Source organism: Typopeltis vanoorti, chromosome 6 (assembly GCF_054136105.1).
Source record: "Typopeltis vanoorti isolate ZY-2024b chromosome 6, IOZ_Tvanoo_1.0, whole genome shotgun sequence".
NCBI classification, from domain to species: domain Eukaryota; kingdom Metazoa; phylum Arthropoda; class Arachnida; order Uropygi; family Thelyphonidae; genus Typopeltis; species Typopeltis vanoorti.
The window spans coordinates 105502234-105521132 of NC_143554.1; the positions used below are offsets into that span (position 1 = coordinate 105502234).

Consider the following 18899-nt stretch of genomic DNA (forward strand, 5'->3'; position numbering starts at 1 on the left):
GTACAGGACACCAGAGTGTACAGAGGATTTGAAATTGGAAGTGATCACTATTTAGTCTTGAGTAGGATAAAATTGAATTTCATATTGAAAAGAATAACATGTAAGAAATTATTTAAATTAAGGGGATATTAAATCCCACATTGTTTTAAAACCGAATAAGAAACTCAAAGATTGGAATCAGAGAGTTTCTTGCCGAATATAGTATAATAAATTTGGGAAAGTGTGCTGTAAAAGGAATTAGAGATGATAAAGGTGAAATGAAAACAGGAGAAAAAGATATCCTTGAAGTATGGAGTAATTACTTTGAAAAAATATATTCGGCAAGAAACTCTCTGATTCCAATCTTTGAGTTTCTTATTCGGTTTTAAAACAATGTGGGATTTAATATCCCCTTAATTTAAATAATGTTTTTGTTGCCGAAATGAAGCTTATTAGCTCTTTATACTTAAGAAACATGTAAGAAAGTTTTAAAGCGAATAAAAGTTGAGCAGCTCTCAGATGTGAACTGTAGACTAAAATACAGAAATATTATTGAAAAGAAAATGAAAGGGTTTGAGAACAGGAATCAAACCTTGGAGATTCAGTGGCAAACTCTGAAGGAAACATTGATTGATTCTGCCAGAGAGGCATGTGGTGAGGTTGTGTGCAAGGATAAAAAAATCAGAACTCCCTGGTGGACACAGGAAGTTAAAGAGGCAGTGAAGGAAAAGAAGAAAGCATATCAAAAGTTCCTGGCAAATAAGTCAGCTTTTACTCTTACAGAATACAGAGACAAATGTAAGAAAGCTAAACAGTGTGTAAAACTGGCTAAACAAAAGTCATGGGAGGACTTTGGCAAGAATATAGAAAATAAATATCAAGAAGGTGGCAAAATATTCTGGAGGTTGTTGAAGAAGCTTAGGAATGGAGGAAAGTGTGCTGTAAAAGGAATTAGAGATGATAAAGGTGAAATGAAAACAGGAGAAAAAGATATCCTTGAAGTATGGAGTAATTACTTTGAAAAACTGCTAAATGAAACAAGCAGTGATGACAGCACAGTGGTAAAAAACACTGACCAGGCATGCAGTCAGGAATACATATCCATACTTGAAGTAGAAAAAGCCATCAAAGGCTTGAAATGTGGAAAGGCAGCAGGAGTAGATGATATTCGACCAGAAATGCTGAAGTATGGTGGTATAAGAGTCTTACAGTGGCTGCACTGCATAGTTCAGAAAGCCTGGACAGAGGGACGAATTCCCGATGATTGGAGTAAAGCTCTCATAGTACCCATATATAAAAAGGGAAATAAGACTGAATGTGAGAATTACAGAGGTATTTCCCTACTGAGTGTTCCTGGCAAGATCTATGCAAGTATACTTGAGAAACGGTTGAGAAGAATTGTGGAAGAAAAGCTTGGTGAAGAACAAGCTGGATTCAGGCCAAATAGAGGCTGTCAAGATCAGATCTTCACTTTACGACAAATAGTCGAGAAAGCATGGGAATATAACAAAGATCTGTATTTAAGTTTTGTCGATTTGGAAAAGGCATATGACAAGGTGCCAAGAGAGAAGCTATTCAATACGCTGCAGTTATATGGTGTCAATGGGGCATTATATCAAGCAATACTTAGTCTTTATTTGAGTTGTGAGTCAGCAGTTAGAATTGAAGGAAGTACAGGAAGATGGTTTAATGTTAAATCTGGTGTGAGACAAGGATGTACATTATCCCCTCTGTTATTCATTATCTATATGGATCACATTATGAAGGAATGTGGTATTAAACCTGATATCAAAATTGGAGATGTTAATGTCAGCTCTTTGCTTTATGCGGATGATGTTATACTTCTAAATAAATCCGCTACAAGTCTGCAAGATGCTCTGACTAAATTGAATAGCTGTTGTAATAGATATGGTATGAAGGTCAGCAATAAAAAGACAAAGACAGTGAAAATAGGCAGAATCATTGAAAATGTCAACTGTGTTGTGAATGGAGAACCTGTGGAACAAGTAAAACATTTCAGCTACTTAAGCACAATTTTTACTGAAGATGGTAAACTAAATATAGAAATAGACAACAGAATCAGCAAAGCTGGTATCGTGGGAAGTCAATTGAATAAATTCATATGGAATAAGAGAGAAATTAGTCGGAACACTAAATTAGCTGTATACAAGACTGTGTTCAAACCAATTTTAACTTATGGATCTGAGAGCTGGGTCAGAAGTAAAACACTTAACCAAAGACTAGAGACCGCAGATATGAGAGTCCTGAGAAAGATTAGAGGCGTGAACAGATGGCATCAATGGCAATATCATATTAAAAATGAGGATATTAGGAAAGAACTTGACATTGTCAGCATCCAGGAATGCATTAGCAGAGCTAATCTCAGATGGTATGGTCACTTAAATAGAATGGGAGAGGAAAGATTAGCAAAACAAGTGTTCTCTGCCAGGTTGGCAGGAAAACGACCCAGAGGAAGACCAAGATATAGCTGGATTGATACGGTACAAAGTGCCTTAGATGATAGAAATATAAGATCTGATAATGTTGGAGTCTTGACAAGTAACATACTGATTTGGAGGAAAATTGTAGATAGGAAGTTAGTAATGATGTAATTTTTTCATGTAGTACTGTCATATCCTGTACACCCCTTGAGGGTACATGACAGGAATTTGATGATGATGATGATGAGCCTTTGTGATCTGTCATAATGACATTGAGAATTTCAAATGCAGTCAAACAAACACTTATTTCATGTAATTGAAAAACTGGACAATAATTTTAATTAGACACCGTTTCCAGTGCTGTATGGTTTTGCTTGCCTATACAAGGTAGTTTCTGTGAAAGGGTACATGTGATTCATTAGTTAGCGCCGTTTTTATTCCAGCTGTACTGCAAAAGCCTCTGTACCTTATTCAGGGATACAATAAAACTATTTTTTTTCTTGCATCTACAATATATAATGGTTGTTGAGGGGGGGGGGGGCGTGTTGTTTTTTGTGTGGGAGGTATATATACAAAACCTTTTTAACTTCGTAAAGTGAAATCAGGGGTGCCAGTTATACGCGAGGGCAAGTCATATTCGATGGTAAGCATTCGCCGACAAGTCAAAATCCTGCTCCCCTGACTTCTATGGTCAGTTACAATGCATAAATATTTTTCTCACTACAGTTTTTTTTTTCTTTCAAGCCAACATCATTAAAACCAATTTAATAATACAATAATCAATAATTTTATACTAAATAATATTATAAACTTTTGGTGATCAGAATGGGATATGTCAATGATTAACTTACCACAAGTTAATTTAATGATGTTGGCCTGAGAAAACTACAATATTGTAACATTAGTCCTATGATTGATAACTAATTAAATGCGTACTTTTATATTTGTCAACATGCCACACCATATACATAAGTGTATTAATACTCTTTATGATTATGCCATAATTAATTTTCTCCTCTACATATGCTTGAGTCATTATTTTCGAAATGAATTTTATAAAAGACAGTTTAAGAAATAGAATGACTGATGAATCTTGTTCCGTGTGCATATTACTAAAAGTGACAAAATATGAACCTGATATAAAGTATTTGGGATCTAATGAACAACAGCAAAAATCTCATTAATAAATTGATATATTGATATTAATAAATTGATAATAGGTTGATATTGATTTGTATACGACAATGTGTATGTCAAATTATGAGTTTATTTTTATGAAATTCTATGTTAATTTTTAAAATTGTCTCAATAAAATTCTGCAGTTTATTTTGTATTAATATTTTGTGTTAATTAATAATTCCGGATAATGATCGGATGCTATGTATACTGAGTCTCAATAAACAAAAGAAATTTCTTGGAAAACACAGCGAAATACACATAACATGTGCAACAAATTTTACGAGATGATTTGCTGCTCCATCAAACCATATTTATTCCTGCAGTACTCTCTCTCTCTCTCTTAATAAGCTTTTTTTTTTAATTATGCCATCATAAATTCACTTATTCATGTTTAGAATTTATAGGATTGTGCTATTCGCTCTACCCAGCAAATTATAGGACACACATATCACAAATGATAATTATTAATTATCCCTTTACCATTAATGAAAGTGTTTCTACTCGCACTTATTTTTTCCTATTCTTACATGTCTTATAAATGATGGTTCACATATTTTCATCTTTCAGTATTTCAAATATACCAATCAAATATAGCATTCTCCTTCATTCTTGTTTTCTAATAAATCCTAAAACAGATTGTTCCCCGACTTTACGCAGAAGTATTCAGAGTTATCCTGCAATTAATTGCATTGGACCAATTAAGATGAGCACTGATGCGCTATGCCTGTTTCTTTTTCTTTGAGTAGTCTGCAAGACATGCTGTTTTATTGCAGCAATAAAACACATTCCTCTTTTTTGTTTTTTGGTTCATCTTTTTCTGATTTGTGGAGAATGACCTGTTAGTTTGTCTTGTGTGTGCGTTACAGAGTGAAGTGTGAATTGTAATATAGTGAAACAAACGAAGAATTGTGGAAGAAACGCTTGGTGAAGAACAAGCTGGATTCAGGCCAAATAGAGGCTGTCAGGATCAGATCTTCACTTTACGACAAATAGTCGAGAAAGCATGGGAATATAACAAAGATCTGTATATTTAAGTTTTGTCGATTTAGAAAAGGCATATGACAAGGTGCCAAGAGAGAAGCTATTCAATACGCTGCAGTTATGTGGTGTCAATGGGGCATTATATCAAGCAATACTTAGTCTTTATTTGAGTTGTAAGTCAGCAGTTAGAATTGAAGGAAGTACAGGAAGATGGTTTAATGTTAAATCTGGTGTGAGACAAGGATGTACATTATCCCCTCTGTTATTCATTATCTATATGGATCACATTATGAAGGAAAGTGGTATTAAACATGATATCAAAATTGGAGATGTTAATGTCAGCTCTTTGCTTTATGCGGATGATGTTATACTTCTAAATAAATCCACTACAAGTCTGCAAGATTCTCTGACTAAATTGAATAGCTGTTGTAATAGATATGGTATGAAGGTCAGCAATAAAAAGACAAAGACAATGAAAATAGGTAGAATCATTGAAAATGTCGACTGTGTTGTGAATGGAGAACCTGTGGAACAAGTAAAACATTTCAGCTACATAGGCATGATTTTTACTGAAGATGGTAAATTAAATATAGACATAGACAACAGAATCAGCAAAGCTGGTATGGTAGGAAGTCAATTGAATAAATTCATATGGAATAAGAGAGAAATTAGTCGGAACACTAAATTAGCTGTATACAAGACAGTGTTCAAACCAGTTTTAACTTATGGATCTGAGAGATGGGTCAGAAGTAAAACACTTGACCAAAGACTAGAAACCACAGATATGAGAGTCCTGAGAAAGATTATAGGCGTGAACATATGGCATCAATGGCAATATCATATTAAAAACGAGGATATTAGGAAAGTACTTGACATTGTCAGCATCCAGGAATGCATTAGCAGAGCTAATCTCAGGTGGTATGGTCACTTAAACAGAATGGGCGAGGAAAGATTAGCAAAACAAGTGTTCTATGCCAGGTTGGCAGCAAAATGACCCAGAGGAAGACCGAGATATAGGTGGATTGATATGGTACAAAGTGCCTTAGACGATAGAAATATAAGATCTGATAATGTTGGAGTCTTGACAAGTAACAGACTGATTTGGAGGAAAATTGTAGATAGGAAGTTAGTAATGATGTAAATTTTTCATGTAGTATTATCATATCCTGTACACCCCCTTGAGGGTACATAGCAGGAATTTGATGATGATGATGATGAACTTTGACAAAAAAATACATTTTTAAAAGGTAAGTGTAATTAATGTAATTTAATATTATTTTATTTGTTAGATTTATGATTTTTTTGTGGCTTTTAAACTGAAATAATTTAATTTAGGATTAATTAATTAGTTGCTTTTGAATAAAATATGCCAGTCAATTTTTTTATATATGAAATTGTGCTGAAATCTATTAATTCTGAATACCTTTTTTTCCCCCCCAAGAATTAAAGATCATTAAAATCGATGCCAAATAACAACAATATATTTATAGTTTACATTAACAAACAATTACATCAAAAAAAGCTAAAAGATGTCTATCGATGTAATTATTTGTCACCAAGCTTCCCCGGTGTGGAAAATTGCATGCATGCCCATGCATACGAACAAATTAACGTGAAATTTGTAGCGTGGGTTGCATATCCACATGACAGCACACCCAACCAAAATGAGCATGCGACGCCACTGATATATATATATATATACATACAGTAAGTAAGTAATCCCCCGATTAGTGCGAATTAGTGAATTTCGATACCGAAATTCGTTTAGTACGCATCTAAAATTCGATTAGTGGGCCTATATGCTTCTTAAAAATAAATGTTACAGATTTTAAAAATTTTCTATATGTACATTTTTTATGGCTGATTATTTTAAAAAATCGCTCACCAGAATGAAATAATTTAGTTACTGATTTAAACATTTTACAAAGTTATTTTTAATGGCATACTGCCATGTGCTCTATGTTCCAAATTTTTACCATCAAAATTTATGTCATCTGCTAATTACATAGCATTTTCCTGATTATATCTCGTACCTCCTTTGCAATTCTTTACAAAAGTATTTTCCCAACCTTTCATCATGAGTAAAAGAATTAGTGAGCAAAAAAAGTGAAAGTGGGAAAATGATTTGAAAACTAATCTCATTGGAAGAAAAACTTGAAATAATAAAGAAAGTGAACAAGGCGAGTGCAGAGCAAAGATAAGACAAGAACACAAAAATGGGTGAATCAACTATAAGAGCAATTTTAAACAAAGCTGCTGAATTTTATTATTATTATTATTATTATTCAGACCTCCATGGAGTCAAAAGACTCATCGTGGGAGGTCCTTCCTAAGAACATAAAGTCTGTCAAGATTCATCGAGGGGAGGTTCCCCCTTAAGAAACACAAAGTCTATCATACCACTCCTTAAACTCATTGACCGTTCTTGCTCTCACCACTCCGTCAGGCAATGCATTCCACGGTCCAACTACCCTCCACGCAAAGAAACCACTCCTCACCCTCTTGCTCACAATTTCCTTTCGTAACTTACAGGGATGGCCTCTTGTCATCACTCCTTCCCACTGTTCAACCAAGCGAAAGAACTCCCCAGTGTCAACCCTGTAACCTTACATTTTGCTGCATTAAACTGACACCCCCATTCGTTTGCCTATCTATCTAGCTTATTCAGATTCTCTTGCAGGGCTACCACATCTGCACTATTACTAATAATCCTTCCCAGCCTCGCATCATCTGCAAACAACTGAATATCCTCTTGCAATCCACTGGCAATGTCATTGATATAAAGGTTAAACAATATAGATCTTAGTACTGAGCCCTGTGGGACCCCGCTTGTAACCCTCTGCCTCCTTGAAACTGCTCCACCATACACAACTCGCTGATACCTATCAGACAGCCAATCCTGAATCCAGTTGACCAATCTGACATCCAGACCCATGGATGTCAGATTGGTCAGCTGCAACTGCCTTCGCATTTAAGTTGCATTGTCAGATGCAACTTAAATGTCAGCTTATCATGTAGCACCATGTCAAATGCCTTCGCGAAGCCTACGAAAATTGCAGTATATGCCTTTCCCTCATCTAATTTTCTTGTAACTTTATTATAAAAGGCTAGCATATTGCTAAAACAAGAGCACCCTTTCACAAATCCATGTTGACTCTCACAGATAACATTTTCCTCATCTGCCCAATGCTGTATATGGTCCCTCACCACTTTCTCCAAGATCTTAACAACTACTGATAACACACAGACTGGCCTATGTTGATGTTGAAAGTTTATTTTTCACCTGGTCAGACTATAATAAATTTAGTTTAATCCTTTATCAAAGTGTGTGCAAACAAAGTTTGCGCCTGAAAGAATCTCCCATAATGCAAAACACATCTCCTTGCGGATATGTATAATGTTATGCATTAAGGGAGTAATTTAAGGGAATAATCCAGAGTGATTTAATAAAAAGGTGGCACACCGTTTGGCAGCTCCTATAGGAGGAGATGACCTTGCTAATGCTTCTGCCTTGGTATCTCCACTTGAGCCTGGCTCCCACTGAAGAGACCTCAATAAAGGTCGAAACTAGTCTGGGTAGTGGCCCTTCCCTTAATGCATAACATTATACATATCCGCAAGGGATGTGTTTTGCATTATGGGAGATACTGAGATAGGAGTGTTGGTATCTTGCTCCACCTTTGCAAGGAGTCGCCCGGTGTTGTACCACTTTACCTGAGTCCTGAAGATTCTTTCAGGCGCAAACTTTGTTTGCACACACTTGGATAAAGGATGAAGCTAAATTTATTATAGACTGGCCTATAATTAGACACTTCCAGTCTGTTACCACCCTTATGCAATGGCACTATCTTACCTTCTTTCCATTCCCTGGGCAATACAAAGAGAAAAGTAACGCTGCTTCAAGTTCACTATGCATGCACTCAAAATCAAAGTATCATAATGATTGAATTGGAGAGACTTCTTTCTACATAGATCGAAGATTGTAACCAAAAATGGATCCTGCTAAGAGGTAACTTTAGTCTTTATTAAATCAAAAGCATTGTCTCCTTGAAAGAAAGGGCTATCAATGATGGAAAAGAAGAATTCCACATTAGTGCTGGGTGGTTTGAGAAATAGCATACATAATGTTCTAATCACAGGCGAAGCTGTAAGTGTCGATAAGGAGGTGGCCGCAAATTATCCAGAGATTTGAAGAAAATTGTATTAGAAGAGGGCTATTATGACCAACAAATATTTAATGTCGATAAAACTGGCCTTCTTTTTAGAAGCTAATGCCTTCCAAGAATTTTCTGGCCAAATCAGAGAAATCTCAGCCTGCTTATAAAGTCACTAAGTCGAATGAAATTGCTGCTAGCAAATACGCGATCCATTTGGAAGCACATTCTTCCACATTGTACAAATGATTTTAGAGGCTTTTCAAATGAATCTAAGTTAATTAAATCTCATTCTGAGAAACAGTGATTCCGACCTGCTAAATTTAGATTTACAGCAGGAAGATCCTGAAGAATATGAAGTGAATTTAATCACTGACAAGCCCAAAGAGATTTCACAGAAACAAATTTAAAATATTTTCGTGCAACAAAACTTTTAAGTAGCAATGCTTAGAGAATGGCCCTTGTGAAAAGTAAAGCAGGAAAATTTGCAGAAGAGACAGTTGTTTGGAAAAAAAGAAACAGAATGCCCGCCAGAATAATAGATTTATATTTTGAATATGTTTTATTGTCTTTCAGCCTCATAGTTTTCCTTTAACTAGGCCTTACCCTAATTCTTTTATAAAAAAATCAAGGGTAAAAAAAGACATTTGAGGAACGAATTATACTTTTTTTCCATAGTTATTATACTCAATTGGTGTGTTTTCGATTAATGCGCCTATTTTAAAGAACGCATTAGGCGCACTAATCGAGGGATTGCTGTATACATATATAATATTGGTTTTATTATATTTATCATGGTCGCGATTTGCCGCGCTGTGTTTTATTTCACGGGCAACTGTTACAATAAAACGTGTTACTGGTGAGATTTATTTTTATTATATTTTCGAATTATTGTCATTTATTATTTTGAATAATCATTTAGTTCTTTTTATTTTCTTTTTATATAATGTATTTATATAACGTATTAAATAAAATATATTGTTTAGGGTGCTTTTCAACATGGCTACAAAGAAAAAAACTAATAAAAAAACAACAGGTGAGCATCGTGGCTTTAAAACTGAATGGACTGAATCTTTCGTGTTCATCTCAAACTCAGATGGCCTTCCAACCTGTCTTATTTGCCAAGAAAAACTGGTGCACAACAAAAAGTCAAATTTGGAGAGACACTTTACGACAAAACATGCCACATTTGCCAGAAAATATCCTGTCAGTGACACGAGAAAGAGAGCAGTTGAAGAACTTCAGAAAAATGATGAAAAATCAAATTCTGTATTTAATTATTGGAGAGAGTCTGCCAATGATGTTAATATTGCAAGCTTCATAGCGAGTCAGGAGATCGCTAAGAGAGGAAAACCATTCACAGATGGTGAATACATAAAATGTTGTTTAGTTAATGCATCTGAAGAACTTTTTCAGGATTTCAAAAACAAAGCAGAGATTTTAAATAAAATTAAAAAGCATACCGTTATCTGCCAAAACAGTAGCAGATAGGACAGTCACAATGTCCTCAAATGTGACTAACCAACAAGTCGAAGACATGAAATTAGCTTCAACTTTATCAATTGCGGTAGATGAGTCTTGCGATATCAAGGACACAGCCCAAGTTTCTATGCGGTATGTATTATCTGAGGATCCAAGAGAAGAACTTCTGGGATTATTGCCACTCAAGGGCCAAATGCGTGGAGAGGACATAGCAAATGCCGTCCTTGAATGCATGGAAAAAAATCATATCCCACTCAATAAAATTGTGTCAATTGCAGCCGATGGTGCAAAAAGGTATGATGGGAGCGAAAAAGGGTTTTGTTTCAATTTTAAAAAGAAAAATTAAATATGAAGTGATTACTTTCCATTGTATACTCCACCAGGAAGCACATTGTGCACAAACATTTACAGAAGAAATTGGTAAAATTATGGAATTGGTAATTAAGATTACCAACGCCATTGTAGCAAGGGGACTTAACCATCGACAATTTAAAGAGTTGCTAAGTGAAATGGAGAGCTAGTATTCAGATCTTCTCCAGTACAACAGGGCTCGATGACTTTCCAGAGGCGACATGTTAAAGCATTTTGCATCTTGCATAAATGAAATCAAACTATTCCTCGACAACAAGGATGTTCAATATCCAGAATTAACAGAAGATCAGTGGTTGCAAAAATTGTACTTTATGGTGGATGTTACATCACAACTGAATCAGCTCAATCATAAATTACAAGGCAGTGGAAATACTGCTTTTTCAATGCTAGAGGAAGTTATTTCATTTGAAAAGAAATTGATTCTGTTCGCTGAAGATTTAGACAGGGGAACTTTAGTTCATTTTCCAAACTTGTCTCAATATCGCCAAGAAAACAATGCTCTCATTAACAAAGATTATTTCAAGACAGCAGTTTTAAACATGAGAGAATCTTTTCTTCAAAGTTTTCAGGAAGAATTCAGAAATAATAAAGTGACTCTAGCTTTTATTACAAATCCTCTCAATGCCAATTTGAAGGAATTAAATTTTTCTCCATTTGATATTCACATAGCTAATTTTGAAATACAATTGCTGGACTTGACAAGCAAAGACTTATGGAGCTCAAAATTTGTACATCTTGGTACTGAAATAGAAGAACTGGAAAAAGAAAAATGCAATCTGATTTCACAGCACAAGCAGACTGCTATCAAAGAACTACAGAAGGCAGACTCAATGATTTCAATACTTGGAATAGTCTTCTGGACTCGTATCATGAGTTGAAAAAATTTGCATTTGGTGTTCTCAGTATCTTCAGGTCTACATATTTATGTGAGCAATCGTTTTTAACATGAATTTCATTAAATGTAAATTGAGGAACCAAATTACTGATGCCAACTTGGAATCGTGCCTTAAATTAAAAACGACTAGTTACAAACCGGACATACAAAAACTTTCTAAGGAAATGCAAGCTCATTGCTCACACTGATTAAAACCAATGAGAGCAATTTTTTGTGATTTTTTTTCTTCATTTAATAAAGATATAATTAATATATCACTCGCTGAATCAATCAATGTTTTCTTCAGTCAACTACTGAGAAGCTTCTTATTTTCAGACTTTTTCGTTTTTTTCTTGAATCACATTTGTATATTTTGGTCTATATAGTTTACCTCTGATAATTGCCCACTTAATTCATTTTGAAGCCTTTATACATTTTTTTTTCCCAGTATGAAATTCATTTTTATTCTGCTCAAAACTAAATTATCAGTTCCTATATTAAATCCTCTGTGTACTCTTGCGACTTGAACCAGCATATCACTGTTAACAATAACATTAGTTAATGAAGGTTTCCTTATTTCTTGTGTCTTCTCTCCATGTGAATTTGTGCACATCTTTATGTTGGAACATGGTATTAGCATTTACTAGTCTGTGCCGAAAAGAAATCCTGCGGTTACTTAACGTTATTATTAGCTTTAAGCTTCTCTCCAAATTGCTTCAAAACATTTATTATTATTATTATAATTATACGAGCACCTACATGGAGTCTGAAGACTCATTGCAGGAGACCCAATCTATCCACACAATGTCATACCTCTCCTTGAATTCATTAACAGACAAATCACTCACAACTGACTCTGGCAACCCATTCCACTCATTCACAACTCCCCAAGCAAAAAATCTAGTCCTTACACCCCCTATTAACTACACCTTTCTTCACCTTCCAGGGATGACCCCCTTGTTCTGGTCCTTCTAGCCAACTGCTGAAACATTTCCTCTGGATCTATCCTATAAAACCCTTTACACAACTTAAATGTTTCTATCATATCCCCTCTTTTTCTCCTATCAACCAATTTCTGCAATCCACATACCTCAATAGGGAACATTCCATCTCGATTCTCTCAATTGCTTGCTCATCCCCAAGAAACCCAGGGTACCAGATTTGAACACATTAATCCAGATGTGGGCATATCAAGACCTTATAAAGAGGAAATACAACTTCCGTGTCTCTACTTGTTGATGTGTTCTTCAATAACCAAGTAAACTTATGGGCTACCTTAGCAACCTAAGCAGTATGTCCTCTAAACTTTAACTCTCTGTCTACCACCACTCCTAAATCTCTAGCTTCATCTATTTCCTGGAGTACAGTGCCATCAATGTGATATATGGCATGTAATCTATTTATCCCAAAATGCATATGGCCTTGAAGGTTTGCACTTACACTACATGGAAGGGGGGGGGATGAATCAGAAATGGAGTCCCAGCTTTGGAGACCAAACATGGCATTTTCCACCTTCAGATCTCTGATTAAGCCAAGTGGTGGTATTTTGCCAGATAATGAAGAGCATCTGCCACCTAATGTCTAGTTGGCATTTCTTCCAACTAGGAAGGTATACTTTGTAGCAGGAATACTCATGGGTTTTACTAGAGTCCCTTTTGTGGGACCAGGCCACACCGTGAAAAGGTGGGATTAGCATGACAGGGAGAAGCTGTATATTGTGCATCCCTGCCGATTAGTGGTCCTGCTCTGGAAATAGCAAGAGCTGTTGCACAAGTTTCTCCAGACTCTTTTATGTTATGTGTCCAGAGGTCTGTAGCAACACCCTAACATATATTTCATCCTGTTAGCTTCCACTTCACACCAAATGGCCTCAAACTTATTTCTAGATGACATATCATTACCGTTATTGCTATTGCGCATCCCTGCTGATTAGTAGTCCCGCTCCTGAAATATCAAGAACTGTTGCACAAGGTTCTCCAGACTCTTCTGTGATGTGTGTGTGAGTGTGAGTGTCCTTCCAGAAGTGGGTGGTGTATGTAGACTAGGAGCAGATTTGCTGTGGACTAGATAGCACAATTTTATAGAAGGAGAGATACCATAGGACTAGTGGACTTCTTAAGTTATTTAAAATGCTTGATTTGGGTTATCTGAGTTATTTAAAATCCTTCTGATATCTTTTTGGTGAAAGATCACAGGAGATATATAATGCACTGTTTTTGGCATGGTGGGAGGTGATTTGCCTTGGGCATCTGTACAAGTGTGGGAGAGGAGTGATGTCTGGAGGTTTGCTTTATCTTTAGATTCTGTAACAGTGGTAATATCTGGATGAAAAAAAGGTGGAAGCACAGGTGTATAGACGTGGCATTGGTGGCCTTTCCAAGGGACCAGAAATCATGATTATCATTTGGCCAGGAACCAAGATTATGATCTGAGTTGCCAAAAGGAGAGATTGCCTCTGTGGTACATTTGGAAGGAAAACTGTTTAAGAAAGATCAGGATTGTTGGTAAAATGGAGAGGATTATCTGGTATTCTTGTTGGTAGACAGATGATTTTCATTAGATTGTTGCTTACACATCTCTTCCAGCTTAGTCAGTGGAAATGGAAAAAGGGATGCTAATTACAGTTGTGGACATTGAAATTATCTAGGAAGATTACTTTACTGTTTGAGTGGTTAAATTTCAGATAGTCAAGCTTCCCTAAAATGTCAAAGAAGTCGGAATGATTTTCAGAATTTGAAGGGTGGTAGTAGGCCTCCGTAGCTCATTTGGTTTCAGTGGAATGCTTTGATTGATAAGATCTGGTTTCGAGTGCAGTCTATGATTACATGAAGAACTTTTTATAAGGGCTTTTTTTCAATTAAAGGTGAGTTAGCTGATCTCATACACAGGTAGAGGGTTTTCACCCAGAAACTTAGATTTTTCATCCTTCATAATAGGCAAATCTGCCTGATACACATATGTCTCATCATTATTATATCAGTGGCTTTAACAGGCATTTAAGCACCTACCACCTTCCAAATATTCTGGATTTTGTTGCCATAACTCCAGAACAAAATACACATTATCTACAGACATGAAATATTCATCCTTAGGGGATTATCCTTAGGGGATTTGCAGCATCCCCTTAGGGGATGCTGCAAAGAATAGCAAACCGGTTGCAATAATTACCTAAAACTTCAAATTAGGTGTTTCAGTCCATCAAGAATATATGAAAAATGGATGGAAGAGTAGTAGATAAAGAAGATGAGTATAACTGAGCAGCGAAAGGAATCCTGAAAGCCAGACAAGGGTCAAAAACAGAAGATTTTACATCTGTTGCTCTCTGGCTTAGGATACCAGACTGCACAAAGGCACAAATGCTGCCCATATTGTGGAAGGATCATGCAGATTGTAATTAAGATGTATATAGTAGTTGTTGAGTTGGATATTTGAAGTGCTATCAGAAATAAGAGGTCAAGTTTGATGGTTTTTAAGTGGTGATATATATCATTTTTGTTTATAAAGTGAATGTTGAAATGATATTTGTTAACAGTCTCTACTTTGGATTCAGCATTATTGAAGAAGATAATGCCAATTTATCTGTTTGCAACATGCCCAGTTTACATAAGAGTGAGTTTTGAGATTCAGATTTGTTCTGTAGTTAACAGTCAACAGTAAAAGTGGGTTTGCATACATTTAGATCCAGACATGAAACTTTCTTTTTTTTTTGGGGGGGGGGGGACATCATAAAGAAGCATCACATTAAACCTATTGCTTTTATGATGTGCAATATTTAATTAAATGAATAACATTTATTTTATTTAAAAATTTTCCAATAATGTATTTCTTTTAATTATTTTATTTTTACACATGAGAATTGTTCCAACTAATGAGCATTTTGAACAGCATCACCATTTGCTAGTGAATCTTTAGAGATCTGCAAGTTGAAAATCAGCAGATCTGAAATCAAAATTAGATTCTAAATCTAAAAGTGATTAGAATGCATAAATATTTTTAGACTTATTTCCATTTCATTATGGTGAGTGTAGCTTTCACTTGATACTGTTTCAATTTTTCCTTCTAGGATGAATGCAGTGAAGTGAGAACCAAATTTGTTCAGAAGTTGCATAAAGGTCTTATAACTTTGAAACTGCCACTGAACTTTCTAGCAATTTTTAGTCTAGGAGGATTAGAACATATTAAAGAACTGAAATCCCAGTTTAAACAGTTTTTACTATTGAATATTAATAAACGCTGGGATTACTTAAAGCATTATACAGTTATTTCAAGTAAGTAATGTAAATTATCTGATATGCAGTCTTGAATACTAACCATTGTGATCAGTGATCATATTTTTTAATATAAATTTAAATATTTTTAATAAACAGTCTCTCTCTCTCTCTTTATGTCAGAATGTTGTTTAAAAAAAAAAAGAGTAAAAGAAATAATCAAAGCCTTGTTAATTAAATAGGGTTACAGAAAGCTTTAGGTGCTGATGTTATTCATGTTAACTTTTTAGTATCACTTTTTGACATCATACAAAAACCAAATAAATATAATATTTTAATTAGAACTCAAACCATTGCCTTCATATCACAAAAGCATTTGTCGCAGAATGCAAGCCACTACATTCAAGAGGTTGTGGAAAGGATTCGAACTGTACCAAAAAATGAAATGGTCACCCAGATTTTACCTAAATTAATGTAGCCATGCTTATTGAAGTTAGGGAGTGCTTCATGCTGATGTTACCAAAAATAGTCTCTCAGACTGTCTTCACTGTAGCACTATCACTAAAACTGTCAGAAATCTGAATTGTGGAATGACTAGTAATGATGTTTGATGAGAAATGCATATAAAGATGTGAAGATGTCGAAAGTTTACGAGTGCTACATTGCGTAATTCAGGAGGTCTGTTCAGAAGATCAAACTATAGATAACTGGAAGTAGAGCTCACATAGTGTCCATCTATAAAAGGGATATAAAACTGGTTGTGAGAATTACATAGAAATGTTCCAGGTAAGATTTATGCAACCATTGTGGAAAAAAGAATACTTGAGAATGGACAAGCTGAGGTTTAGGAATTTTAATACAAATGGATGAGAAATCATGTAATTAAACAAGGATCTGTATTTAGTTTTGTAGACAAGAATAATCATGATAATCAAGAGGAAATAGCTCACTATAGCAAAATGTAAACAGGGAATATGATACAGATATAAATCTGAAGAACGTACAAGAAAACAGTTTAATGAACGAGTAAAAATGGTGTCAAACTTTGGTTTTTGTTTCTAACTTACATTGTAATTATATATTGTATTTTCTCTCTCTCTCTCTCTGCTGTTATTCACTACTTTGGTTGCTGAAACTAATAACTTGGATCAAAGGTTTTTTTTTTTAAGTAGTGTTATGTGTAGTACTCTCAAAACTTTCTTACCATACTCTGTAAAATATTAAAACTACGAACTAAAACATGTTACCTGTTAAACATGATGTTAATAGGCCAAGAAGTACCTAACTTATTTCATCCTGATATGTAAACTCAAGAGCAAGTGTACAGGATACATATTACACATACTGGCCACTGAAATATATATGCAAAATACTTGTCACATGCTCTAGGCAACTGTTTAAGTATGCTGCTGGTCAGTAATCATCAGTAGTGTTGATCACAGTGGGAAAAACAAAAGATCTTTCAGAGTTCGATAAAAGGGCTTATTGGGAGCCTATCTAGCTGGAGCCACGAGCTGACTGGTTTCTCAAAAGGTGGGATATCCCAGGTGTGGCAGATGCCACCAGTCAGCTCTCCTAATTTTTTTGCATACCTGTGGTCTCCAGTTGCTGATAAATAAACTGTTTTAATTTCTATCTCGGATGAGTCATGAAAATTTATACTGGATTTTTGTGCTAGTATTGTATTGGTAGTATAAGATTATCTGCAAGATAATTATTAAAGTGAAGATCTGTGTTTAATATTGCCAATTTTGATATCAGATTTAATGCTACTTTCTTTCGTAATATGATATATACAGATGATGAATAAAAGTATAGCATGCACACACACACACACACACACACACACACACACACACACACACACACACACACACACACACACACACACACACACACACACACACACACGTTGCTTAGAACCAAATTTTGCATCAAGCCTGTGCTGCTCTATATAATGTCCCATTTACATGAATATAATTGTAGTATTATGAAAAGCATATTTCTCACCCATTTGTCTAAAAACATGAAAAATCATTTTTATAACTCCTGCTTGCAATTTTCATCATGGCATAAATCTTACTTGGAACATTCAGTTCAGAAATTCCTCTGTAATTCTCACATTTATTTCTCCTTTTACAGATGGACACTGTAAGAGCACTACTCATCATCTGGAATTTGAAATTTTTTCTGCCTTTAGTAAGAAATGTACTCATTGTGGTTTTCTCCTGAATGTATTCTACTGCTGTTTTTCACTGCTTATTTCATTTAAAAATTTTCCAAAGTAATTACTCCAGTTAGTCAGAATAATTTTATTTCCAGTTTTTATATAACTTGAATCATGTTGAAATGTAATGGAGAAAACACATCTAGAGATTATAATTACTAACTTAATTTATTTACCTAATAAATTACTATGCCAGTATTTCACCGTGGTCACCAAGGCATGGTCATGGGCACAAAGAAATAAAAGTAAGCAATGCACATAGGCACACTAACAGGAAAGTAAAGACAGACATATGAAATGCAAGATCCTACAGTCTTTACTGGCCCCTTCTTCTATGAGTGTAGTGATAGAATTATTATTATTATTTGACACCTCCAGGGAGTCCAAAAACTCATCGAGGGAGGGCGCCTACTCTACAACTCTCTCCATCTCCACCGCTCAACCTCATCCACCAACTGCATCATCTACACCAATGCCATCTACTGTCCACATCTACCACCACCACTAGTATTTTCACAGACCATCACAAACATCCATGCCCATGGCAGGATTCAAACCCACATCCTTTTGGCTGGAGAGCAGATACGCTAACCACTCGCCAACCAGGCCGGCCAGAAACTCGCTGACTGTCTCAAAATAATGGTCTCCACTATTTTAGATAAAGTGATGCAGCCAAATTTCTTCAGGTTTGGCAAATGCTGTAATGCTGTGGCAAATTTTAGAAATAATTTCTCTGATTTGTATCTGTTTCTATATAAAAGGGTGCCTGTATAAATTGGATCCAGTGATTTGTATCTATAGCATGGTCTGCTATTCCAGAATGGCTGTAGTGCAAGTAACAGACAGTCTCTGTGTTTTCCTAATATCCATCTCCAAAATACGAATGTTTACAGATACAATGGATGCTGTAGATCTTAGGTTGGTCTAGATGAGGGAGAGGATCTTTCAGTGAGCAGATAATGTTTGTGGTATAGGTTGAATGCAGCCTGTATGTTGTATCCT

At 35.3% G+C, this 18899-nt stretch overlaps 1 protein-coding gene across 1 annotated transcript in view; it reads left to right on the forward strand.

Annotated features, from left to right (window-relative positions):
* Positions 1 to 18899, forward strand: part of LOC150105771 (sister chromatid cohesion protein PDS5 homolog B-like) — a 699562-nt gene that overhangs the window by 579985 nt on the left and 100678 nt on the right. Inside the window, exon 22 of the mRNA XM_090394553.1 lies at positions 15526 to 15730. Coding sequence (XP_090250679.1) covers positions 15526 to 15730 — 205 coding nt within the window. The remainder of the gene's footprint in view (positions 1 to 15525; positions 15731 to 18899) is intronic.